This window comes from Haemorhous mexicanus, chromosome 2 (genome assembly GCF_027477595.1).
Source record: "Haemorhous mexicanus isolate bHaeMex1 chromosome 2, bHaeMex1.pri, whole genome shotgun sequence".
NCBI lineage: Eukaryota > Metazoa > Chordata > Aves > Passeriformes > Fringillidae > Haemorhous > Haemorhous mexicanus.
Window position 1 is genome coordinate 33,978,238 of NC_082342.1, and position 26,030 is coordinate 34,004,267.

Below are 26,030 nucleotides of genomic sequence, written 5' to 3' on the forward strand. Positions count from 1 at the left end.
TCTGCTGTGTTTGTCCAGGTGTGTTCTCAATTCCTTGCTTGGTTTTGGTGCAATGGACAAATCTGCTGTCAAGGCAGCAGAAAGAGGGGGTAGCAGTTCACTTTGCTATTGTGGAGAGATTCTTTAAAGGGATTCCATTATGTTATGGATGCTAGTCAGATTGCAGAAGCACTAAGGCCTGGCAGATTTTTATGAACCTTACATGAACTATGAAATATCCTTAACGCAAAAGTTTACTTCACTATCAGAACACAAGGATAACAAATCTCATTGTGTTTGAAAATAACACAGCAGTTATGGAGTGAGCACGTGTGTGTTAGAGGCGAGTTGGAAATGTCAGTGATGAGGAGCACGAAATTTGTGATTGGAAAGAAGGCAACAACAGAGAAGGCCCAAGGCCTGTATGACATTGGTGATAAGTGTCTAGAGGAGGATGAAGAGTGATTCAGTTGCTTTGATGAGCTACTCTGCACTACAGGCTCTCCAACAGATGTGCTTCTTCAAAGAAAGTGAGGACTTCCTCCCCTCTGCACAGTCTCCTATCAAAGTGCTCTGCAGACATGGGTACTTCTCTGGTACTCTCCTCATGCAGTTCATTGAGACCACTGCCTTTTTCTTTTCTTCAAAGATATTAGAACACAGGAGTGATTTCCAAGGTCCTTTTCCTCATTCTGAACCATAGACAATGTTATCAATTTATCATATGTATATGACTTTTACTGAGACTTCTCTTCTTCCTTTTCAGTTTTTGATTCAGATTTTAACTGTGGAGAGGAGGTTTCTATGTGGTTTTGCATTGCCAGTGTGGACTATGTCCTTTGCTCCAGCTGAATTGTGTTTTCAGGAGGAATAGATCCCTTACTCCCCATGGGAATCTCGGCTCAACACTTCTGTCACAAAGGCCTTCTTGGAGTCCATTTAGAGAAAGAAAATGAAGGACTAGAAAGGCTGCACAACCTTGCTTTGCTTTCTCTGTTGCAGAGACTTTGAGTTTGTGACACCTGTGCAGCTGTCAGTCACTGCCTTTGATGCAGATCCTTCAAACGTATGTTCATGTGACCAAAAGCCAGGTTTGCCAAAGCTAAACAAGGAATAGAGAGCACACCTGGGCAAACACAGTAGGAGGGCATGGTGGGACAGGGTCAGAGAGATCTCCCCATTGCTGGCCCCAGGGGGTGCAGCTCCTGCCAGAAATCTGCCAGCATCAGGACCTCTCTGGCTGTGATTTGTGATAGATCTGGCTCTTGTTTTTTGTAGGAAAATCTGGTTTTAGACAAAAAATTTGTAAGTTTGCCTGGCAGACTGTTTTCAGAAGTGTTTAGCAATAGGAAAAGAGGCAATGGGCAGAAACTGATGCACAGGAAATTCCACACAAATATGAGGAAGAACTTCTTAATGTGCAGGTGACTGAGCACTGGAACAGATTGCCCAGAGAGGTTGTGGAGTCTCCCTCACTGGAGATATTTGAAAACTGACCAGATGACATGTGCTCTGGGAGGAATCAGCTTTAGCAGGGAGGTTGGACCAGATGACCCACTGTGGTCCCTTCCAATTTGACCCATTCTGTGACTGACACTCTCAGTAAGGTGACCTCTTTCTTTGAAAAGGACACAGAGAGACAAGAATGGGGAGAATGTGTTCATCAAAATAAAGAGTGTCTAGTCTCCCTTGCCAAGGAGCCTAACAGTGATTTAGACCAACTCAGAGTTGACCTCCATCAGCCTCTGGCCAGTTATCTCAATCAACTGAACAGTGAGATGTTCACTTGAGACAAAGGCAATACTAGTTAGCACTAACATCCTGTACACAGTGTGCAGCCCTGATGATGCACGTCAGCCTTTCCAGGTCCACCTGGGAACAGACTGTGGAGAGCCTTGGGAACAGGGCTCCCGAGTTAGCTGAACATTTCTGTGCATCCTGCTGGTTTTGCCAGGCGATTTTGCCCAACTGATTGCTTGAGTAACGTCATGTTGGGACACAGGTATGGAAAGCTTAGGCTGCATTGGCACTGTCAAACAGCACTGGGATATATTTCCAGTCACAGAACTGTAGCTGCCTGTATTATTAGGACAGTCCCTTGTACATCTCAGCTCAGGCTGTCTCACATAAGACTCAGATGTAGTTTGTGGACTGCTCACAGCAGGCACTTTACGTGGTGACTGTGCTTTTGTGGAGGCCAACCTGGTTAACCAGGACATTTGACTACCCACTGTACAGGCTGCCATCAGTGCTTACAAAATAACCCACATATTTAATTTTTGAGTTTCAACCTGACCCTCAGGTTCAAAAGCAGAACCAAAAGGCTGCATCTCTGGATGTCAGACGTTTCAGACCTAGAATACTGAAGAACTGGAAGCTATTCCTGAGGCGCCCTCCTTGCCGATGATGCCATGACTAATGGGTGTTGCAGGGCACTGGTGGAGACTTCTGTGAGCCAGTATTTGTTTCCATTTTCCTCGTGATGTGCAGGGAAGGAAAAGGCAAAGTCATTAGCTCATTAGTGGTTACTGGCTGCTGGCAGTGCTGCTTCCTTATGCACATGGAAGGATTTGCTCCATTTTCAAGCCAGATAGCCTGAGGAGATCCACAACCCCCTAATCTGATCCTGAGCTCTGTCCCCAGTGAGGACAGTGCTGTGTGCAGGGGGCAGCTCCTGCTGCAGGCTGCACAGCAGCAATCCATCTCCAGCTGAAACAAAGGGATGCAAGTGACAAGTGATCAGGACCTGGCCTGGGTCACTGATCAGCAAAGTTCTCACTGTTTTTTTGCTGTGAGAAGCCCATTTGGTCAGGTGTCTCCACAGCAGCCTTGCAGGAGGGGATGTTCTGAACTGGTGGCTGGCAGCCAAAGTGGCTGCCATTGGCTAAGGGGCACTTGGCACAGTGCACCTATCCTTACAGCTGCTGTGTGGAATCTCAGGGGAGAGAGAGAGGTGGGGAGAGGCTGGCTCCTCCCCACATCCCACCTCTTCATTTAGGCTCTGCTACAAAGAAATTCCCCCCCGTAAACAGCCTCAGAGATTTCAGAGGAAGAGACACTTGAGACTGGGAAGCAAGAACCCCCAGGATGAGGATAGCCATCCTCCTGAGCCTTCTGTTCCATGCTGCAGCTGCTTCTCACCAACTGTGAGTGATGCTGAACTCCTGTTTCAGTCTCTTTCATCAGTCTAGCTAGATGGACCACATCCCATGCCATCAGCTCTCATGCTTCCTGCTCTACCAGGTGACGCCAAGGAGTAGCTGAGTCATACACCTTGCCTCCCATGCCTTAGTTTGACTCCTGCAGGTCAACACAAGCTTTTTGGGGGTCTTCCAGGTCAGACCTTAGGCCCAGGGATGTTTGCTCTGCTGTTGCAATGTAGATCAAATAATTGGTGTCTAGACTGCAAGGTTATGAAACCACCTTTTCTGAAGACTGCATGGGATGTTTTTGGAGAGTTCAGGAGATTGCTGGAATAAGGGGATTGAAAAAGATTATAGGGCTATACTTAAGCTAATCAAGCAGAAACTACCTCTCAAGTTTCAGTGAAGCAACAGCTTTGCTGGGCCCACTGCTGCTTTTGAATGTTGATGGAAGCCATGGCACATTGCTGAAGGATTCTGCAGTAGTGGGCCACAGCAGGGCAGCTTTCTTACACCTCTTGAGACCTCAGACTGATACCACCTCTGCTGTCCTCCCCCACCACAGACATTACCTGGTGGTGATCCCTGCAGCTCTCCAGTACCCATCCACCCAGGTTGCCTGCCTCCACATCACCTGTCATGAAGCAAAAATTCAAGTGAATCTGGCCTTGGAGCGCTCTGCAGGACGGGAGCTCTTGATGCAAGAAACCATCCAGAAGAAGAAGACTTTCCTGTGCACTAAGTTCTGGGTGAGCCACCCTAGGCAAATGCCATGACTGATTTTCCTTTTGGGATATTGCTTGTGTTACTCCCTAACCAGGGGTGACATGGGTGGGGTCTAATTTGTCTTGGTATGACCTTTCAGGAAGGGGAATGGGTGATGACCAGGGATGCACAGCCCAACACAGCCTGTTGGTTAGCACTGAATTTCCTCTCTGGATTGAATTTTGAAATGAAATTTACATTTGTTAAAATCTGCCAGAGTTCTGGATACCACCTGTGTCCTTCTCCTCCATTACAGACCAGATGAAGCAGCCTTAGCTCTTTCTGAAGGACTTGTGCAAGTTCACAGCTAAAGCTTGGGGAAATGGTGTCTTGCAGGACATACTGCAGTTTCTGTTGTACCTGAAGTCAGGCAGCAACTCAGCTCTTGGGAGCTACTGAAGATTAGTTGGATGGAAATGAATATGCTTGTTTTTCTAAACAGTATCTTAAAGGTTATTTATTGTTGGTGAGAACTTAGCAAAGGTCTGGGATAAGGCAGACATGTCTAAGCAATACCCCTTCTGTTATGCTGTATATTCTGTGCTGCGGCTGTTGGGGTCTTTGGTGTCTTTCTGGTTGTGTTTTCTACTTTGGATTTCTTGCTTGTAAGTGCTGGGTAGCTCTGAAAGCCTACCATTTGAGGCTGTGCAACTGCTTGATCTCTCTCTTTCGATTCTCTGCTACCATCTCTCACCTTTCTGTCATCTATCCATCTTCCCAAGGAAGTCTGAAGACTCACAAGTGTTAGGGGCTTGCTTGTCATCAGTGGGATAAAGAAGAGATTCCATGGCATGCAAGGCCCCCTCCTGTTCATGTAGGACTGTGTGAGATCTGGATGTGATCTGGTTTCAGAGGTTGTTTCTGATTGTTCCCTCCTGGCACTGTGGGAGAGAACCAGTTAATTGTTCCTCTTTACTGTCAGAAGATTACCTGGGGCCTGTGTGCTCTCCTCTCTGTCTGTGCAGGTTGCCCCTCCAGCTGATGGCACAGAGGAGGTTGCCACTGTAAAACTGACCATCACAGGAGATGGGGTCAATGTTGAGGAGCAGAAAAAGGTCCTGATCTGCAAGTCCAGGAATGGCACCATCATCCAGACAGACAAGGCCATCTATGAACCAGGGCAGACAGGTGAGATGCAAATGGGAGCAGCTGAGGGTCCCAGGCTTTTTGCTGGTTGCACCATGTGGGAAGACTGTGATGGCCTGCAATGCATGAACAGCCCTAGCAGAAGGCTTTGAGACCATATCTCTTGCTGAGTGGTGTTTTAAATGTTTGTAATGTCTGGCTTGTGATGACTTTGGAGTTGCAGGAGGCGGTAAATAATGATAACCATGTCCATGGTACCTTCCATGTGGGAATGTTTGTGTCAGACGTCACCACAAGTGTGTCTACAATGGAGGCAGGAGCTGGGGAAGCACATGGAACAGGGGTCTGTAGGGAAAAACTGAGGTCTGATAATACATTCCCTGATTTCCTTCTTCAGTGAAATTTCGCGTTGTGACTCTGGATGAGGAATTCCTTGCACTCAACGATTCGGTAAGCGTGTCCTGGGGGCTGTGGAAGAGGCTGCCTTGTACCATGCATGGATCCTACCTCCCTTCCACCCTGCTCCTCTGCCAAAGCTCCAACTTTTCCACATTCACCCCTGGCAGGTTTCATGAGTATGCAGAGGGCAATAGTGGCTGCCAGGAAGATGGCAGAGGTGTGTGGGTCTCTTGCTCATCTTGGTAGAATGGTCACACAGCTGCAAGTATGGGACATTTTGATTCCTGATGTGATGGTGTCACAGGGGGAGAGAACAGATTGTAAATCAGGTTTTCCTTCTTGTGGGGAAGGGTGCTTTTAATCTGCACCCTACAAGCTGGAATGTGGGAAGTGCTGCACAGACATTTTTAGGACAAACTTTTTGATTGCAACAATGTGGAAATGTGTCCAGAAAAGGCATTTTCATCATTGGAGGTGTTCAGAACCCAGCTGGAGAAGGCTATGAGCAATCTGCTCAGGAAGACATGTTTCGGCAGGATGTTGGATTACATGGCCTCCAGAGGGTCATTCCAAGTTATGTGATCCTATACCACTGTAACCCTCTTTAGACCACACCTGAACCAGAACTAGGTTTGTTTGGGTAGTGACTTCTGAGTTTTTCTGTTGGGAGGTCATTAGTAAGTATTGCGTGGCCTCCAGATTAGTTTTTCCTTTCCCTTTCTTCACACCTTACTGTACTGAGCCCACCTGGTATTTCTCCTTTTTGGTGGCATTTGTTTTACTTTCTATTGTTGTCAGTGCTCTTAAGTTTCCAAATCACCAGTTGCATATCCTTCAGTGGGGGCTCTGAGTCTGAAGCACCTTATGTGTACTGCTGGCATGTGTTTCTCTCTTCTAATGATTTTGCATTTTTTTTCCTCCCCAGATTTCCCTGTTTCTCCTGGTAAGTGATGCTGAAATCTTGTGTTAGAGTTTTGGTGATGGCAGTTGTTTCACTGTGCTGTACATATTCAATTTCTGGTAGATTTTACAGACCTCTGAGTGGAGTAGTAGAGCTTCTTTTTTTTGTTGTTGTTGTACATTAAATTTTTAAACTACCATACTCCTTTTAGTTTTTTTTTAAGCACTTCTTTGAGGTTATGTTCCCAGGCACTCCAGTAGAAAACTGTTGTTCTAGACTTACAACAGAATAAATAGAAAACTTAGATGCTTATGAAAGAATGTTACAACTGCAAAGAATCTTTGCTTAAAATCAGAGTTTAAATAAGTGTAAAGGGAGGCTCAGATACTGGGGGCAGAATCTGAGCATTATCATGTCTTCAAAATTTCCTGACCAGGCTATACCAAACCTCATTTCCTTAGCTATAGAACCTGGTAGTAGTCTACAACACTGGAATCCTGAAGCTCAGTTTCTATGGGATGTGGATCGGTGAGGTGCTGGAACAACTCCCTCTTTCTTGTTGGTGCAGGACCCTAAGAACAACCAGATAGAGCAGTGGCAGGACGTGGTCCCTCAGGATGGCATTGCAGACCTGTCTTTCCAGCTGAGTGACGAGCCCCTGCTGGGAACGTACGTCATCAACGCCACCAGCGCCGGAGCCTACGGCAGCTTCTCCGTCAAGGAGCGCGGTATGAGCACACGGGGGTTCGTCTGAGCTCCTGACAGCACCCTGCACTCCTGCTCCAGGAAGCAGGGTGTCTATTCCTTGATACCCATCCCAGGAGAAATGGGAAAAGTGGTAGCATCTGTCACAGGAAAGAGTCTGAGCTGAGGCTCAGGAGAGGAGAGACTGCTTTGGGACCTTGGATTAGCGTGTGGGAAGAGTGTTGTGTGTGGCCCCAGACCTTTGATGCAGCTGATTCCTATGGATCTCAGAGTCAGATTAAACAAGGCTATTCAGGATGGACTTTTCCAGAGAATATGAAGTCCAGTGACCTCTCGCTTCACTTTCATTCCCTAATCAACTGTATTGGGAGGCCAGCCTTCTCTCATTGAAAATAGCTGTCAGAAGTACCAGGGACTTGGGCATGTTTGGTTTTAGTTAGGGAAGGAGCAAATCATCCAGGGCCTACACACAAATCCGTTAAAGATAATGGAAAACCTTTCCTTTCCCCTTCTCACCACCTTCCTTCTCCATTTCCTGCTCCTTATTCCACCACTGTCTACCTTTATGTTAATACTTTGTGAAGGCCTTTGTTTCCTACAGTTCTCTGTTTTTCCCTTCCAGTGCTGCCAAAATTTGAAGTGACCTTTGAGGCACCAAATCAGATTTATGCACTAGAGACAACCTTCCCGCTCCGGGTATGTGGCAGGTGAGGATCTGACTGGAGGGATGGCCCTGTGTTCATTTCTGGCCTGATGTGCACAACTGGATAGGTAACCATGAGGAGCTAAAGGGCAAGTCTATTACGCTTCAGTCACAGGAAGCCAGAACCTTCCATGGCAGCTGTTTGCACCCTGAGGCAACACAAAACATTCCTGTAGCTATCATTCTGATACTCTAATGCCTCTTTTCTAAAAACACTTCACAAATCTCCACACACAAAACCTGGGGGAACAGTCTACCCTTTGACAAGCAACTGTTTGTGGGACAGGACATGACAGACGTGGTGTTCATCTCCCTGGAGAAGAAACTCATGGGTAATGATGGGAAGCTTTTCCAGATTATGCTCAAGCAGAAACTAGAGGGAGGCAAAAATGAATTGCCCCAGGTATGATCCAAGGGCAATGCTACAGTTAGCCCCATGTAAAGGTAATTTTTTAATAGAAGGCACTTTCTTAATCACCCATGTTTCTGGTCATAAGATGATGAATGCCTTCAGCACATCCTGGGGCTATTGCGGGTGATGCTGATATATAGTGCAGTCAGCACCTACAACATTCTAGTTACCCAAAATAATTTAGTTTGGTGCTAATTATTTAACAAAGCCCTTGATCTCCCATCACTGTACAGCCCTGTCCTGACCCTGCTTGCTGGGTCAGGGCTCCTGGGCCTGCTGTGTGGCTGCCACTCTTGTGCTAGAGTGTGAGTATCTGGCAGTGGGTGGTCTCTGGGGCTGTGCCAAGCAAGCCATGCGTTCTCCCACTGTGTGTGACTGTCTCCTCCTTTCCCTGCCCCCCCCAACAGATACACTCGTGGGAAAAGCGTCCAGGGGATGGTTCGTGTGAGCCTTTGTCAGAAGATAGCCCCGTTCCTGCCCAGTGCTTCCAAACCCGATCTCTGTTACACATTCAGCAACCAGGTGAGATGCTTAGGAAGAGCTGAGCCGTGTTCAGGGGCATTTGTGCTCAGCCTCAGGGTAACACAAGGCTGCTGGGTCCTTTAGCTGAAGTAACAGCAGTGTTAACCCATTGTTTTGGCTGCTTGGCCACTGCTACTGGTGCTGCCCCTCAGCAGCTGTGCCTGGTGATTGTGACTGGGCTTCCTCATGTGCCTGCTCCACATCCTGGGCTGCAATGCCAAAAGGAAAAGCGCCCTGAGAGCCAGGGTTTCGTGCTGCTGCTCCTCCATGACTTCTAATGCAAGTGCCTCTCTCAGACCTTGTTTCTCCTCCCTGTACTTTCAGACAGATGAGGCAGGTTGCTTCTCCACAAACGTGAGCCTGTCCCCCTTCAGCCGAGACTTTCGCTACTATCAGGACAGCATAGTCGCAGAGGCCTCGCTGGTGGAGGATGCCACAGGTAACTCTGGAATTTCTGGTGCCTGGGAGGAGGCACGTGAAGATGTGCAGATCTGACCAAGAGCACCAGAGACTTTCAGGCTAGCAAGGGATCTGAGCCTTCTGAGCCCACGGGGGCCTGCTGTGTAACCACACAGATAGAGACAGAGACAGCAGCTCTTGATGGCAGCAGCTCAGAGTGACAGCAGCTCAGAGTGACACCCTCACTCTGAGTGTGGTGTCAGGTGCTGAGGCTGTCTAAAAGCTAGCAGTTAAATGGGAGAAAGACCAGATTCCCAGAATCTTGGGCAGATCACCAGTGGGATGTGAAATGTGTGAGCAGCTGAACATGTCTATCTGTATTACCAGTGGGTCACTCTGCAGGGAAATTGCTGAGGAGTGGTTGACTTTCTTGTTCCCTCTCTCATGTTTCTGTCTTGCTGCTTTCATTCAGAGATACAGGTCAATGCTTCCCACAAATTGCTCATCTCCAGGATTGGTGGGATGGCCTTGTTTGATGATGTGAATTCTTACTACCACCCTGGACAGATGTACAGAGGAAAGGTAATTCCCAGTTTCACTTCTCTGAAGGAAAGAACGTGAGCAATATTTCACAGTAACTTTTATTTACTGTCTTTTCTGACTCCGTCTCTAGCCAGGGGCTTGGGAGGGCACAAATGACTCTCAGAAACAAAACTCTGGAATTGTCCAGTGTCAGGATAACACCCAAGACTGCCATTTACCAAATAACCCATGAGGGGGAGCAGCTATGGGCTTTAATATGGGGGGTGCAAACCCAAACATCTGGAATTTCAGCAGCCAGGAAATCTTCTGCTGTGAAGGAGTGGAGAACACTGGAGGTTGGACCAGATGACCCATTGTGATCCCTTCCAACCTTACCCATTCTGTGATTCTGTGAATGAACATGGTAGAGCAAGAGGAAATATGACAGGAGCAGTGGCAGTGTTGATATTATTAGTGACTGAAAGAGTGATCTTGCTGTCTTTGGAAACACTGCTCCTGACTTGGGGAAACCAGAGATTCTGTCTGCTAATTAGATTCTTCTGCACTTCTCTTGCTCCCCATGATATCCTCAGATTAAAGTCATTGATTACCAAGGCAAAGCACTGAAGAACAAAGAAGTCCTCCTCGTAGTAAACTGTGCTGAGCAGCAATTTAAGCAGAAGTACATCACCGGGGACTCTGGAAAAGCTTCATTTAGCCTGGACACCTCTGTCTGGAACAGGACCTTGGCCTCCCTGGAGGTAAATGAGGAAGGGTGTGTCTTGTGGCGGGGGTATGTGTGCATGTCAGAGCTATTTACTGGCCCACAAACATCTTCCTTGTTCCTTCCTGAGGGAGAGTAACACAAACCTGAAGCACCCCAGCATGTTCTAGATCTTGGCCGAGATCCTGGCTGTCCCTCTGAGAGCTTATTCTCCATCCTGGTTGTTTTCCTCATGAGCTCTCCACAGAGAGACTTGTCATTGGCATTGCTCAGATCATCTTACAAAGATGATTTGCAGCTGACTTGTTTAACCAGAGACACTAACTGATTTGTTGGGTTTTTTTTCTCACCAGGCAAGTGTCCTGCATCAAGATTCAGACAGAGATCCTGGGACAGCTGACTTGAATTACCAGAGAGCCTCTTATTTCATACATCCATTCTACAGCACCAGCAGGAGCTTCCTCTCTATCATCCGTGTGCCAGAGACAATGCCCTGTGGTAAAACACAGTCTGTCCAGGTGGACTTCAAAATTTATGAGGAAGACCTGGAACATGGGCCCAAGCGTGTCATCTTCTCCTACTTTGTGAGTTCTGGGGAAGCACTAGTGGGTGACAGCTGAAGGCCCAAGATCAGCATCTCTTAGAGGTTCAAGCCTGATATTTGACAGTCTCAGCTCAGGCCAGGACAGGGAGTTCCTCCAGTCATCATGGAGCTGGATCCTGGTTTTGATTCTGGTACTGCAGTAATAGCAACAAAGGCAGAACCTTTCTTTTAGGATCTGCACAGGTGCAGGGCAGGTATTGGCCTTACCTGTCCTCCCCTTACTTCATCTCTAAGCTCTCCTTACTAGCTGAGAACAAATAAAGCTAATATTCCTCCCCCAACCCCCATTTAATCTCCCAGTTTAATTTCAGGGTTTCTTCGTGATCTCAAATGCCATGTGACTATGTGACCATCCCTTTCTGTGTTCTTCTCTAGGTCACAGGGAAAAGAGGGATAGTCCATGCAGGCCAGCAGACTGTTTGGGTTGGGCTGCCAAGAAGTAAGTGCACTCCCCAGTGTCATGTCTAGCAAGAACTCAGTGGTCTGTGGCATCCCCTCTTATTTGGATAAGTGCTGTAACCTCCCTGCAATGCAGGGGTGGCTCACCACTTGTGTGCTGCGTCAGAGCACTGTGCCTTTCCAGATTTCATGTTTCCTTTGCCCTCCTGCTATGTACCAAGAGAAGAATACTCAGCATTTCCCAGCCCATAGGCTCATCCTCTGTTGTCTTCAAATCTCCTGTTGCTGCTGCTCGTACAAGCAGCATGAAACTGCAGTCTTACTCTCCATAGCAAGTGTGTCTCCAAATAATCTGGGTCGTTAGGATGCCACAGTTTATAATTTTGATGTCTGTTGACCCACTGTTGACTACTTCTCCAGCTCTTGTTCTTTGATACTTGAATTATAAGTATTTTGGGATAAGGTCACATCTTCATTGGTGGTGGGATGGGAGATGTTGGGTAAGAGGAGGCTTTGAAAGATATCTGAGACTCTTTGTGGAGCCAAGCTTGAACTCCAAAGTACTGTTTTGTGTCCCCAAGGCAATAAACAGAAAATCTTTTGTGGGTCTTGAGTACCAGATCCAGAGATGAGAGATGTGCTGATTGTTTCAGCAGTCTCCATTAATCTCTTTGGTCTTGAAAGACTTCAGTAAAGGAGGAAAGGATTGAAACAGGCACATGCAGAATGGCAAAGATGATCAGACTCTATTTTAATTATCAAATCTACCTCCTCTTATTCCCTCTCCTCCATCTAGTGCTGGAAGGCTCCTTCTCCATCCCTCTTACGTTCAGCTTGACCTATGCCCCAGCTCCAAGACTTGTTGTTTATGTCATCTTCCCTAATGGAAAAATCATTGCTGATTCTGCCATCTTCAGTGTCTCCACGTGTTTCAGAAACAAGGTAGGGTTTGTGTCTGAGGCTGTGACTAAATGTGTGAGCAGGGACGTGTCTGCTGCAATGAAAGGAGAGCTGTGTTGCTGTGTGGCTGACACTGTGTGTGATGCTGTCACAGGAGCTGCAGTTTGTGATTGGTGAGGTGTGCTGTGATGTTTGGAGAAAGTGTGTGCTCAGAATTGTGGGGGCTGCTGCAATGCTTGGGAAAGGCAGAGAGTTGCTGTCTGTCTCCACAGGCAACTGCAGCCTGGTAGGATCATAGATAATCCAGGTCAGCACAGATCATTTGTGTGGTTCTCAGGAGAGCTCAGGGCTGCTCTGCTGCTGCAGCAATTAGAATTGCTAGTGTGTGGTATTGGGATGGCATCTGAAAGTGGATGATGGAAGAAGTGGATCTTACTGGCCATCCAGAAAGGGCTGAGTGCATCTGGTCATTGTGACATCCCTGGCAATCTGCTTTCTTGGCTGTGTCCTGCACTCCAGAGGTGAATTTCTGAGAGGGCATTACCCTGCTGCACAGCTTCACAGCTCTTTGTCTGCCATAGACAGTCAGATTCAACCAAGAACAGGAGGAGTTTCAGGAAACTGAGGCCAATCCCACAAAGACCCTGGAGATAAGGACTAGGCTTATTTATGATCTGGGGCCCCAGAAGAAGGGGCTTCATAAGACAGCTGTGAGGTGTGTGACCATGGCTGGCTGGTTTGCTGGGTAAAGAAGAGAGAACTTGTGCTCTGACACAGGAATGTCTCCATGTGCACACTGATGGCTCCCCCTGTGGCATCTTTCCTGTTAGAACCTCAGTGTTGTCTTTTTAAATACCTCCCGGGGTCCTTGGGAGGTTCCTTGCCTGTCTATCCAAGGCAGGTGGTTGGAAACTCTCTTCATGTAGGTCCCTTCCCTGCTTGGGAAGTGGTAGGGTGGCCACCCTTAGAAATGTCACTCAGGCATTGCCTGCATTCTTCCCATCCAGGTGGAGCTGAGCTTCTCCACGCCAGAGACTCTTCCTGGCTCACAGGTTGGCCTCCACCTGCAGGCAGCTCCTGGCTCCACATGTGCTGTCTGGGCTGTGGATCCGAGTGCCTTTTGGATGAAGCCAGGAAAAGAACTGAGCAGCCACTCGGTGAGCGAGCCTGCTCTGACCTTTTCCCTTCCCTCCTGAAACAAGGTGGGAGGGTGGCCACTACACCTGTGTAGAATTTAACTCCAGGAAACTGAAAGCACGGCCTGGAGGGATCAGCAGCACTCCCAGTGTGGATAGGTAGGGATTAGGGATTAAGGAAGATGTTGAGCATCACTTGGTGGTAAAACAGCTTCTGTGCTGGCACTATCAGAGGAGAGCCCAGGAGGAGTGACAGCGATCCTGGGCTTTCTGGCACACGTTCATGTACAGTAGCCAGAAGCAACTCAAACAGGCCTTGGATGCATGAGGGGAAGGGAATGCCAGGTTTAATTTGCACTGATTTTTTTTCCCCTTGCTTTCTCAGATCTATGGGCTGTTCCCATCTGTTTATAATGCCAGGTATCCTCGCCAAGTGTCTGAAGATGATCCTTCATGTGGGTTCCCAAATTCCGATGAGCCTGATGTGTTTACAGCATTCAGGGTAAAAACGGTTGATTTGGTGGGTTGAGATAATTCATGAGCTGAGGGAAATGTGGCCCCTGACTTTACCAATATCCAAGGGATGCTGCTGCAGACAGGACAGTGAACAGGTGCAGTTTAAGCCCTTGTAACTCCTTATTTGAATAGGTGACTTGAAATGTATAAGGAAAAATCCTTGTGTAGTTGCCACATTTGTGTGACTCAGGATGCCAAGGATGATTCATTACTTTAATTGGATTTCACACAATTTGTTTAATCTTCGTAGCATGAGCAATTGCACCCTGCAGGCAGAGAAGGCATAGTACCCAAATGACCATATGTTTGAAAAGGAATAAATTTGGCTGACCCAGGCCAGAAGAATTACCTTAGAAAGCTTGCTTACCCATTGTGGGGGATCTGAATTATTCCTTCTTAAAATGAAGCAAGAGAATACAGAGGGCAGCCAAGCCCCACTGCAGGAAGGCACAAGGGCAGAGGGCAGAGAGGAGAGGACAATCTTCTGGTGAATAATTTTTTCCTACAGGAAACGGGGTTGAAAATTATGTCCAACACCAATATCAAGAAACCCAGAGTATGCCCAACGACTCCATTGACAAGTATGCTGCGGGAAAGAGGAATGTCTATTTCCAGGCCCATGTTGACATTTGCCCAGCCCCATAAAGTGTACAACAGTAAGCATTTGACAGCTTTTTCTTCTTACATGGGAGGCTTAGTTTTTCATGTGAAAGCAGTCCTGGGTTTGAGCCAAGAGGCAGCACTTGCTATAAGTGCAAATGGAGGGGAAAGAGGGACCTGTTGTGCTAGTGTGAGGGCTGTTAGTGGGATGTCTGGATCCCAGGTTTTATCTCTGGAGTGAGGGAAATGTTGCCTGTCCCATGGTGCCTCCACATGCAAGTAAACCCTAAAGCACCTCTGACATTTGAAATGAGCCAAGGGATTTTAAAATTTGGGACAGCACATTTTGATCTGTTGCCATATTTCTGAAGAGCTGACTGAATTTCCTACAGCCTGAGGTGTGCTGGAGCTCCTCTTCTCTTAAGCAGAACCTGAGAACCCTGTGGTGACTATAGGTCTTTGTTGTTTCCAACAGAGCATCTGATATCAACCTATCAGCCTGCTATGTTTCCACCTTTTTCTGCAGCTGAAGAGAAAGCACACAAGCATTTCCACCAAACTTGGCTGTGGGATTTGTATTCTGTGGGGTGAGTAAACTGTGCAGTGGGGTCATTTTGTGTGGCTGGGAGTGGCAGCAGATGCAGCTGAGTTTAGATCAGAGGCAGCTGTGCAAGACACTTAAGGACATACATCATGGGGCTCCTACCTGTAGGCTGTTCATTGCTGGAGTTGGTGTATTGATTAAATCCATTTTCCTCTACTAGGAGTGCTGGTCATCCATGAGAGGTGGCTGGCATAGGAAGATAGAAAAGCATGAGGTGCAGCCAACAAGCTTAGTTTACTGCCTATACTCTGCTTTTGGTAGTCCTGTGGGCTTGCATTTCTCAAAATGTGCTCACAGATGTATCCTGGTATCCAGGGGGAGCTGATGTCCATGTAAGTCCTTCACAGGACTGAAAACTGTGTCCTGGGAGAAAGGCTCAGTGTGTACACAGGGTCTGCTGAGAGAGCTTTTGGAGATTTTTCATCTGAGACTTCAAGATTTTCTTGTGTGCTCTCTGAAGACTGAAATATGCTCAGACCAGATCGTGAGCATATTTCCCATCAACATCTTCTCTCTCCCACCTCCATTGTCTTTACAGATACATCTACCTCTTCACCCCCAGCAGCAAATATTTCCTCTGTGACTTGTTCACCAACATGATCTGAGCCACCAAAAGTTTCTTTGTTGTGTGTCTTGCCTTCCTGTACATGCACGGTTAAATAAGCTGAATAATACCAGTACCTTTAGCTGTATCTGCTTTTTCTGTTGGCTGTGATGGCAGCTGCAGAACAGTCTGCTCCTCTCAAAAGTTGTGATGTGTGCACAGGACAAGTCTCTGCCCTGCCCTCATGCTGGGCTTTAAGCTGTCAGTGTCTCACAGGACAGAGAATGGCTGGATCAACCTTGTCTGCTAAGCCCCACTGCTGCTAGTGCTGTTGCTCTGTTGGTTTCTGGTTTCTGGTTCTTCATTTCTAGGCCAAGAAAATAAGACTGCTGACATCTGTAAGCCATTTTTAGATGTGCAAAGGTGATTGCCATCAATCACTGTCTGTGATTGATGGCATCTTGCAGCCATGTAACCTATGTGTTACAGCGTTCTGTCGATAAAAGCACCTGGGGTGGGGTCTCCACTTCTACAAGGACTTGCTTGTTGCCCTGCAAGGGCTGCAAGTTCAGTAGGGGTTGGACTGAGGTGATGGGGTGCTCTGCAGAGAAGAACACAGAGCAGGTCAGCTGGTATGGCATATGGCATCGTTCAATTAAATGCTTCTGTTGCTGTCCACTTCTCCCCAGCCCCAGTGGGAACAAGAGCATCACTGTCACTGTGCCTGATGCCATCACAGAATGGAAAGCAGGAATGTTCTGCACAGGGTGGAACGGCTTTGGGTTTGCTCCAGCCTCCTGGCTGATTGTTTCCAAGCCCTTTCTTGTGGAGCTGCCAGTGCCATCTTCTGTGGTCCAGGGTGAGACCTTCAGCTTGAAGGCCACAGTCTCCAACAACCTGCAGCAATGCATGAGGGTAGGTGAGCCCTGATAGCCTCTGCAAGGAAAGCAGGACATGGCTGACACCTGTGGCCTGTGATCATAGAATCACAGGGGAAGGGACCTTAAAGGTCATCCAGTTCCAAATCCCCTTTGAGAAGTCATGGCAATTCAGTGACATTCCCTCTGACTGGAAAAGGCAAAACATTACTCCCACCTTTAAAAAGAGAAAAAAGGAAGCACCCTTGACATGACTGAGAGTTGAGCTTGTGCAAACCCCATGGAGTTCAGCAAGGCCAAGTGCATGGTCCTGTGGGCTGGGGCAATCCCAAGCACAAACACAAGACACACTTGTTGCCCTTGATAACCCTGGCCAGGTTGCCAGGACTTTAACTTTCCCAACCTTATCCCTGGCAAATCAAACAATCTGTGTGTATTCCTCTCAGGTTTCTACCTTCCTCCCTGCTTCTACCCTCTGTAGGCTTCCTTTTTGTGTTGTTGATGTTTATTTATTGCCAGTTGCCATCCCTTCTGCCCCTTCAGATCCAAGTGACCCTGGAGGAGTCTGCACACTTCCAGCTGAAGCCATGCAAGGGCTGTGTCTACAGCAGCTGCTTGTGTGCTGGGGAAGCCAAGACCTTTCAGTGGAGTGTGACAGCTGAGCAGCTGGGTGAGAAGCACAGGGAGGTGGGGTGGTGGAACTGGGAAGGGATGGGACCAAGGTGGAGGAGTTCTGTGAGAGCTGACATAGAGTGAGGAGCTGTTTGCTCTGTTACCCAGAGTATTTATTTGCACTTATCCTGTGGTCGTGGTTACTCACAAGCCTGTGTTAGGAGGTACAGAAACATATAGGGAGGGCTCTGATCAAATTTTTGTTATCAGCAGGTGATATCTATTGTACTAACAAAAAGTGTCTCCTCAGAAAGTGTCTTATGCACCTAAATGTGTGTTATTTTCAGGGCTCATGAACATCACCTTCAGCACAGAGGCTGTGGCCTCCAAAGAGCTCTGTGGTGGGGAGATACCATTTGTCCCAAAACAAGGACAGAAAGACACGATCACCAAACTCATTCCAGTCCGGGTCAGTCAAGCTGTTCTGTTACCTAAGCCTCAAAGTAGGCTTTCTGCAATTCCCAGATTTTGTGTGTGTTAATTTTGGGAGCTGCTATTCAAAATGTGCAATTATCATCTCAGGGCCTGAGCTGGGCCCGGCCGTGAGGGCTGATGGATGTAGAAGGTAAAGGGATGTCCTTCACTTCATACCCTGGGAAACTTTAAACATTCTTTTATGTCCTTGCCTCCTGAGTTCTCTGCTGAATCTTACAGAATCATTTTCATAGATATTCAGAATTTAGGATATTCTGAAAATGCATGGTGGTTTCTGATCTGAAGTGAAAATGGTTGAAAGTAGTTTTTATTTTTATGTGAAAATGATGATACTTAAGCGGACTGTCCACCCTGAACCAGGATTCTAAACATACCTTCTTCTAAGCCACTTGTAATCCCATTTCTCTCTTGGGTGCTCATTAAAATGCTACTTTTATGTGCTCCAACAGCCAGAGGGAGTGTTGGTAGAAAAGGCTCACAGCTCCATCCTGTGTCCCGAAAAAGGTAGATGGATTGCTTTCTTCTTTCACCCTGTTCATCCCCCTCTTCTTGTCTAACCACCTTCTGGGTATTCAACCCAGAATAGTTCAACAAGTGAAAACTTGAACAATTTTCTCTGTCTGCATGATGAAGCTACAGAAGCGTACTCTAACTGTGGTGCCAGCTAGGGCTTTCTCCTAGGCAGGGGCGTGGGGAGGTCTGCTCTTTCAGCATCAACATCCCTGGCACTGACAGCTTGAGGCCTTTTTCACCTGTGGAAATAAAGCCACACTGCTGAACTAATGGTTAGGCTGGAGGTCATGGCTTAGGATTGCTGTTCCTGCCTTGAATTTTATGGTGTATGATGGGGCCATCAGCTGATTTTGAGAGCATGAGGAGCATTGAGGAGACAAACCTGCAACTGAAATCTTAAATGGAGTAACTTCTGTAGAGAAAAATAGGTGACTTTGATCCCTGAGGGTTTCCAGGAGAAAATCCTTTCAACCTCTTTATAAGGAAGGGTGTTAGGACAGCACAGTTACCATGAGGTGGATGAAGGAAATTAAGGATGGAATGGGACATGGATTTTGGAAGCGATTTCCAGCCTCTGTGACAGGAAAATGGGAAGTTATCACAAGACAGCCTTGAACAGTTTCTGGGGTTTTGAAGGCTTTTTTTCATCAGAATCTATTTCTTTTTGTTCTCCCCACACCTTACCCGACTGGTGTCAGGGAATCCAGCAGAGGAGTCTGTGTCCCTGGTGTTGCCTCTAAATGTGGTTGAAGGTTCAGTCAGAGCCACCGTCTCAGTCACTGGTAAGGAGTTAAGTTATGGTAGTGGCCTTGCAAATCCCATATCTCTGAGTTTAGCCCAAGGGCAGCCCAAATTCCCCCACACACCACTCTAAGGTTTCCAAGGCTCCACTGCCATGTTCTTACATGTGTAGCTGTATTTCCTGATTACTGACAACCTAAAACACGCAGCAAGGGAGAGAGTGTTGTGTTAATGAGCTTTCCTGCTGGGATGGGAATGCGTACAGCTCATATGAGGGGCACAGTGGAACTGATAAGGTGGCTGGACAGAGGTGTCCCCACACTGCTGTGCTGGGCCTGCCTTGCTTGGTGCACTGCTGGGAATGGTCACAGGTAGGAGGAGGAGGTGAATCTTACTGCCTAGGAGGTGGTCAGGGTGCTTATGTTTTGTCTCAGGGGACCTCATGGGGATGGCACTGCAGAACCTGGACCACCTGGTGCAGCTGCCCCATGGCTGTGGGGAGCAGAACATGGTGCTGTTTGCCCCCATTGTCTATGTGCTGCAGTACCTGGAGAAGACGAGGCAGCTGAGCCCTGAGATCAAGGACAGGGCAACGGGATTCCTGCGCAATGGTGAGTGCGAGAGAGCCACCCTGCCCCTCTGCCTTCCCCTGTGTCCAACAGTCCCAGGCTCCTCCTCCCCGTCCACCTGGAGCACTCAACCATCCCATTCCTGCACAGCAATTTCATTGCAAATACCACTGTGAGCACTCATGTCCTATCCTGCTTCCCAGGGTACCAGATACAGCTGCACTATCAGCACCCTGATGGCTCCTACAGTGAATTTGGTACCAAGGATGAGTATGGTAATACTTGGTAAGCCCTGGGCTCTCTCCCTGCTGTCTGACAGCCAGGAGGTGGGCAACTTCCTGCTTCCAGCATGAAACCCTTGCTGTCCTACTAGATCCAAAGTGTTCTAGAAGCTTTGGGGACTAGGGCACCCCAGTCCTGGGGATGAACTGATCTTGAACCAGCACATTAGAAATAGCACAATATGTAAAGAGAGATCCACCAGTTTCAAACTCTCACTTTTTTTCCTCAACTTCTGCTTAGATTCTTTCCATTCATTCTTCCTGCTCTTTCATGCACTCCACCTCTCTCTGATTCCTGTCTTCCTTCTTTCATGGCTTTTTTTCTGTTCTCCTCAATCAGGCTGACTGCATTTGTGGTTAAATGCTTTGTCCAAGCCAAGCCATACATTTACCTGGACAACCGGATTATCCAAGCTGCTCTCACCTGGCTGGAATTCCACCAGCTTCCCAGTGGTTGCTTCAAAAATGTGGGACAACTTTTCCACACATTCATGAAGGTAGGAGCCAGTGCACCTTGAAGGACAGCACTGCGCAGTTCTTGCCAAGTCTGCTGATAATTGTTTAAATTCACTTGCCTGTGTTGTAGTGCTTTCTTGAGAGGGAGCAAGCCAGGAATAGGTGAAACCTCTCCTGAAAAGCTTCAGTATTTGCCTATTAATTTTCCCTGCTTTTTGGATGTCTATGCTTTTTTTAGGGAGGTGTAGATGGGGAAGTCCCCTTGGCTGCTTACATCACTGCTGCATACTTGGAGGCAGGAGCAACACCAGAGGTAAATACTGGGATTCTTTTCCATGCTCTTGCCTGAAGATCTGAATCTTAAAGAGCTTAGTGGTAACACTGGGGCAGGCAACAGAGCACCTTGGAGGGACTTGTGGGCAAAGTAATTGAGCGGGTGAGGAGGATTTTATGCCTTCTCAGGAAAAACTCTCCCTTTGAGGAGGATATCCCTGGCAGGGAGAAGGTGAGGTTAAACTACTGGGAACCACTGGACTTCATGGCTAGATAGTGTGTTGGCCATTCCCCAGGAATGAGCTGTTAATTCCCACTCCCCCTGCCTCCCATCCCCTTGCTGGTCCTACCCAGCTGAAGGCTGATTGTGAGGTGGGTGGAGCTGCTTCCACAGTCAAGTAAATAGACATAATGTAATTCCAAATAGGGTTTAGCTTCACAAATAAAGCAGAGGTCTGGGAAAGGAGTGCTGTAGGGCAGCTGGAACTGCATGGTTAAGTAATGACAATAAGAGGGAGCTCTTACAAGTGCTAAGGATTGTAGCTAGTTACTAGGCTGTGGCAGATGCAAATAAAAAACCAATTAACTTGATGGAGAAACACAATTGTAGACATTGAGAAGTGAAGCTGTCTGGAAGTCAGAAAAGTAAGTGGAAAAGCAATGCTTTTCAGTGGAACGGAAAGCAGTGGGCTTAGGCAAAAAAAAGGAAGACAGAAATTAATCTTCTTTCTGGCAATAGATGTCCTTCAGGTCACCCCTCTTTCACCATAAGCGCAATTATTCACTGTGAAGGTGAATTAAACACAGTCGCCCTGCTCAGCAGGCTGTGTGTACGCATTGGCTGCGGTGCGGTTTTGCTGCTGTTGTGTTTGGACTGGGAAAGTAAGACAAGGCGGTGTTACTCCCTCAGGAAAGGTGCTCATTTCATTGAGAGAGCACTGCTGAAGCCCAAAACCAGCTCAGGGGGGAGGTCTGTCAAGCACCTTCCACCAAGGGCTGCAGATGCGGCTGCTGCTGATGGAGAGAGCGCAGGTGTGGGCACAGAGTCCCCGGAGTGAATGAACGGGGTTCTGAGCTTTCTGGGCTGGCACGGAAATGTGTGCCTGCTCCTGCTGGTGTCCCAGGTTTGTGTGTGACCAGCAGCGTGTCCCTCTCCCCTGCAGAGCTCGGTGGTGCGCAGGGCTCTGGGCTGCATCGCCCCTGCCCTGCCCAAGGCTGCCAGCCCTTACACCCAGGCCCTGCTGGCCTACACCTTCGCCCTGGCTAAGGACTCGCAGCGCACCCAGGAGCTCCTCCATGTGCTTGACCAAAAGGCAATCAGAGCAGGTACGGGGGCCGCGGTGCCAGGGGAATGCCAGAGAAGGGACAGGTGACCTTTCTGAGCCCTTGGTAAGGTGCAGCTGGGAGGAGCACAGCCTCACCCTCCAGGCCCTTCACCAAGGAGAGGTTTCAGACATCCACTGAACGAGCTCATGGCGTGTGCTGCCGACACTGTGGCGTGGGTGCTGATTTCCTTCGGACCTCTTGCCCTTTTCTGGTACCTGAAGTGGAGGTTGGGGTTTGGGAGACTTGGGCATTCTAGTGCAGGACTGCAAAATGCCAGAGAGGAAAGCATGGTGGCCCATGCCTTGTTAGCCCCTCACCCTCAGGGCTGGCCAGTGGACAGCTGGCTGGTACCAGGTTGTTAGTGGACCTGGCAAACAAGGCAATACAGAATTTGGACAACTGGGAGGTAATGCATATGCACATTATTGGCGTATTAATTTTTGCATGTCACTTTGGTGTGGAATATGGAGTTTTAGGTATTGCAAAATGCATTGGTTTTCAGCTGCCCTGGTGATGTGATGACCCAACCAAGAGGTGTTTGCCCAATGGTCTCTGCAGACACAAGCCACTGTGTCTAGGAGGCTAGGCCACAGCAGTTGTTCCCTGACATCCCTTAAGACTCCCTCTGCTACCTTCCTTTCCCAGATGGGCAGATCCACTGGAGCCAGACATCATCCAAGCCCAGAACCAGTACCAGCCCTTGGTCACAGCCAGTGCCTGTGGATGTGGAGCTGACAGCCTACGTCCTCCTGGCTCTGCTCTCCAAGCCAAATGTCACAGAGTCTGACCTCACCACAGCCTCTGGCATCGTGGCCTGGCTCACCAGGCAGCAGAATGCCTATGGAGGCTTTGCCTCAACACAGGTAACTCATGGCCAGGGAAGGGGATGTTTCCTGAGAAAGAACCTCTGCAAGATATGCACACAATGTATGGAAGCGTAAATGCTTTGGGCAAAGGAGTCCTTGGATATGGAGGTCCTCAGGACGCTGGTTTCAAGTGTCTCTGGGTGTCAGAGATGCAAATGCAATTGTGTTTTCCTTTTCAGGACACAGTGGTGGCCTTGCAGGCACTGGCCAAGTATGCAGCACTGACACACAGCACACAGGGGGATGCAGAGGTGAGGGTGAGGTCCCATGGAGGCTTTGGGAAGAAGTTCCAGGTCTCCTACCAGAACCGGCTGCTGGTGCAGGAGGCGGCACTGACAGAGGTCCCGGGCAAGTTCTTGGTGCAGGCCCACGGCAGCTGCTGTGTCTTTACTCGGGTAGGTTCCCACAGACCCTGCTGTGACCACCCTCATCTCCTCATCTTGTCAAAACCAAAACTCTGCTGCACCTCTGTGGAAGGAAATGTGCATTGACCGTGCTTTAATCCCAGCCTGGTGCCAATGCAACAAACCTGTGTGTGGGAGGAAACAGACAGAACCTGCCCAAATATGAGGACCATGATGCTTCCATGGCTCTCAAGAGTACTGGAGGATGAAATTGCTTTGCAGTGATCCCACTGCTGTGTGCCTGACTTGCACAGTCTCAACTGAAAGTTTGAGAAGGAGCCCATGGAACGTTTCCAATCAGAGTAACCTTTATTTTGGGTACTGGGATGAGTGTGCTTACTGCATATAATTTATCCATTTACTCTCTGGGGTCCAATCTCAAGCAGCTGAGTAGCCAATGGAAAAAAGGTGTCATAGATGATATCCAGCTAATTATCAATGTCTTTGTCTCTTTGTTTCTCCCTGCAGATGGTGCTGAGGTACAACACACCCTCCCCACAAGACTCCACATCCTTTGCCTTGCAAGTGAAAACTGAGCCAGTCAATTGCACCAAGGACAATACACGCTCTGTTACGGTCCATGTCAATGTCAGGTGACTCCAAAGATCTCATCTCACTTGGAAGGAAAGCTGGGCATGGCTGGAGAGCTGAGGGGTGCTTCTTGGCTGCAGTGGAGGCACCAGGCAGTTTCAGCAGGAGGGTCAGATGGAGAGCCTTGGCTCTTGCTGGAGAGAGGTGTGCAGAAGTCAGCTCAGACTGGGGACGCTCAGAGCAGTGCAGCCATCCTTGGCACCCTGTGAGAGGGAGCAGTGACTGCCTCGGCCCCAGCCCTGCCTGGGCTGCCTGGCTCAGGGCACTGCACACAGGGACTGGTGCTAAAGGGAAGGGAAAGCTGGAAGAGATTCTCTTTTTAATGTTCCCCCCCCCCAGAGACTCTCTTTTTCATCTTCTCCCCAGGTACAACGGGAAGAAATTCACTTCCAACATGGTGATTCTGGAGGTGTCCCTACCAACTGGATTTGCCCTGGTTCCAGGATCTGGGATGTCTGTAAGATGTGTGGAGTCAGGGTGGGGAAGTGGTGTCAGTGGGACCATCAGTGCCCAAGGAGAGGGGAAGGCTGTATGGGAAGGTTCTATAGGAAGGTGTTGCCTGTCTCTTCCTTGAGCAATCTCACCATCCCTTCCTCCGTGCCACACAAGAAACTTGAACACACACGGTTGGCTGTTTCTTTGAGTCTTGAGGATGGTGATACTTCTGACCCAATCAGCTTAGCATTCCCCTGTCAGCTAAGTACCCTAGGCTCTTGTCCTTGGGGTTTGCAGGAGCTGAGTGGCCCTGCAGGGAGATCAGCCTGACAAGATAAGAGTCAAAAATACACTTGGAAGTGAGTGAATGAGAATCTGCCCACTCAAACTTAGATAAACCTTGTTGGGATGTCTCACACTTTCCTTTCAAAAGATGAAACTAAATTGCTTTCTCCTCTCTCGTGTCCTAGCTGCAGCATGGACACTCTGTGAGAAGAACTGAGAAAACACAAGGAGGTGTTGCCATCTACTTGGACAAGGTAATGTCTGTGATGCTGGAGAAGCTGAAGGAGTGGAGGGCACTGCCCGAGTTTTTGGGAGAATCCAAGACTGAGGCTAGCAGACTCAAGATTCATCTTGAAGTCCAGTGTTTGAGTCTACAGCATTGTCAGTAGAATCAAATTCAGGTGAGGAATAAAAAGAACTGCTCATAAGTGAACTGTCATTTATTTTCTTCCCCAGCTGAGCCATATCTCTGACACATATGTCCTGCATCTGGAGCAGGAGATTGAGGTGACCAACCTGAAGCCAGGTCATATCAGGGTCTATGACTACTACAGCCCAGGTCAGTGTGGAACCATGGGGTGCCTGGGTGTCTGCACTTGGCTCTGTGCAAGAATAACTCAGATCTCTCCTGTTCTGTTGCAGAGGAGCAGGCCCTGGCTGACTATAATGTCTTCTGCATTTGAGGTAGGTGCAAATCCCCTCCTCAGCTCCCTGTACAGACCTTCCTCTGCACCTATCCACTACTCAGTGTCCTGCTGGAGCTCTGTGTATCTCTGATTCAGCATGTTCCCTTCATCTAGGACTGCATCTGAAACTCCCTATGCAGAATTCATGGTACTAATTTCAGCTTATTATATTTGCGTATGGAGAGTTTCTCTTTCTGGGGAGGGGCTGAAGTAACACAAAGATAGTGGATTAAACAAAAAACCCCTTTCCTTTAGAGTCCTTAGTGAGAGCCTGTGCTCCCTAGCTGTTAGCATCCTGAATTAATAATTTGGTCATATTATTTGCTCTCTGGGTTACTGTCTCTTCTGCTCTCCTTTCTCCAGGGACTTGGACTGCTTCCTTACTGTCCACTACTTCAGCTCACAGGGATCCCACTAATGCAAGATGCCTTGGGACAGTGGGGCTGCTGCACTATTGCTCCTGGTATAGTGGGACACCTGGAAAGTCACATCTCAGGCTTGGGATTTTGGTGCTGGGACACATCTCAGGTTGGATTTCAGGACTAAATCCAGCCTAAGCTATGCTGCTCATCCTGACAGCCATGATCTGGTGAATTTTTTTGGGGGTGTCTGATTAATTCTGATTGTTTTAATCTACGGATTTTCTTGCTTGCAAAAAGAATGAAAATAAAATACAAATCACAAATCTGGCTACTGTGGTGTGTGTTTGGACTCTGTGACAGCGTTTACCTGGGAAGAGTGAGCAGAGGCAAACTCTGTTTCTCAGCTATGTCACTGGCATTCATTTCCTCCAGCACTGGATTCTCCTCCAGCAGTGTTGTGCAGCCATCAGTATGGGGTGAGGACTCCTAGTCCTGCATGGAGACTGATCCCACTGGGCATCATCTCCTGCACACAGATGTAGCTGAGCCATAAAGGACTTGGCTGCTGGTGCACTTTATGTGGATGTAAATCTGCCCTGCTGTGTATCTCACAGACTGACTCCGTCCTTCCGGCACAGAAAGCAGAAAGGGAGTGATTTTAGTTTCTGCACCTCCTGTGGAGCTGGATCTTGCA

At 48.2% G+C, this 26,030-nt stretch overlaps 1 protein-coding gene across 1 annotated transcript; it reads left to right on the forward strand.

The window, feature by feature from the left end:
• The first annotated feature begins 3,711 nt into the window (after nucleotides 1-3,711).
• LOC132324262 (alpha-2-macroglobulin-like protein 1) lies at nucleotides 3,712-24,971 on the forward strand. The gene is made up of 34 exons (XM_059840355.1): nucleotides 3,712-3,871; nucleotides 4,853-5,015; nucleotides 5,371-5,423; nucleotides 6,298-6,315; nucleotides 6,842-7,001; nucleotides 7,601-7,685; nucleotides 8,501-8,615; nucleotides 8,940-9,054; nucleotides 9,487-9,596; nucleotides 10,130-10,297; nucleotides 10,614-10,844; nucleotides 11,240-11,303; nucleotides 12,060-12,205; nucleotides 13,171-13,320; nucleotides 13,685-13,801; nucleotides 14,324-14,471; nucleotides 14,891-15,002; nucleotides 16,253-16,478; nucleotides 16,985-17,111; nucleotides 17,401-17,522; nucleotides 17,998-18,052; nucleotides 18,760-18,843; nucleotides 19,237-19,413; nucleotides 19,575-19,656; nucleotides 19,993-20,149; nucleotides 20,347-20,421; nucleotides 21,545-21,707; nucleotides 22,353-22,570; nucleotides 22,753-22,968; nucleotides 23,446-23,570; nucleotides 23,935-24,025; nucleotides 24,474-24,542; nucleotides 24,745-24,847; nucleotides 24,931-24,971. The coding sequence occupies exons 1-34, from the start codon at nucleotides 3,821-3,823 to the stop codon at nucleotides 24,969-24,971; spliced, it is 4,137 nt and encodes a 1,378-aa protein (XP_059696338.1). The 5' UTR covers nucleotides 3,712-3,820.
• Nucleotides 24,972-26,030: the final 1,059 nt, after the last annotated feature.

Coding starts and splice junctions, on each gene's coding strand:
- LOC132324262 (XM_059840355.1), top strand. CDS start 3,821: ATGCAAGAAACCATCCAGAAGAAGAAGACTTTCCTGTGCACTAAGTTC. Junction 7,686..8,500: donor CCGCTCCGGGTATGTGGCAG/GTGAGGATCTGA, acceptor CCCCCCCAACAG/ATACACTCGTGGGAAAAGCG. Junction 18,844..19,236: donor AGCCACCGTCTCAGTCACTG/GTAAGGAGTTAA, acceptor GTTTTGTCTCAG/GGGACCTCATGGGGATGGCA.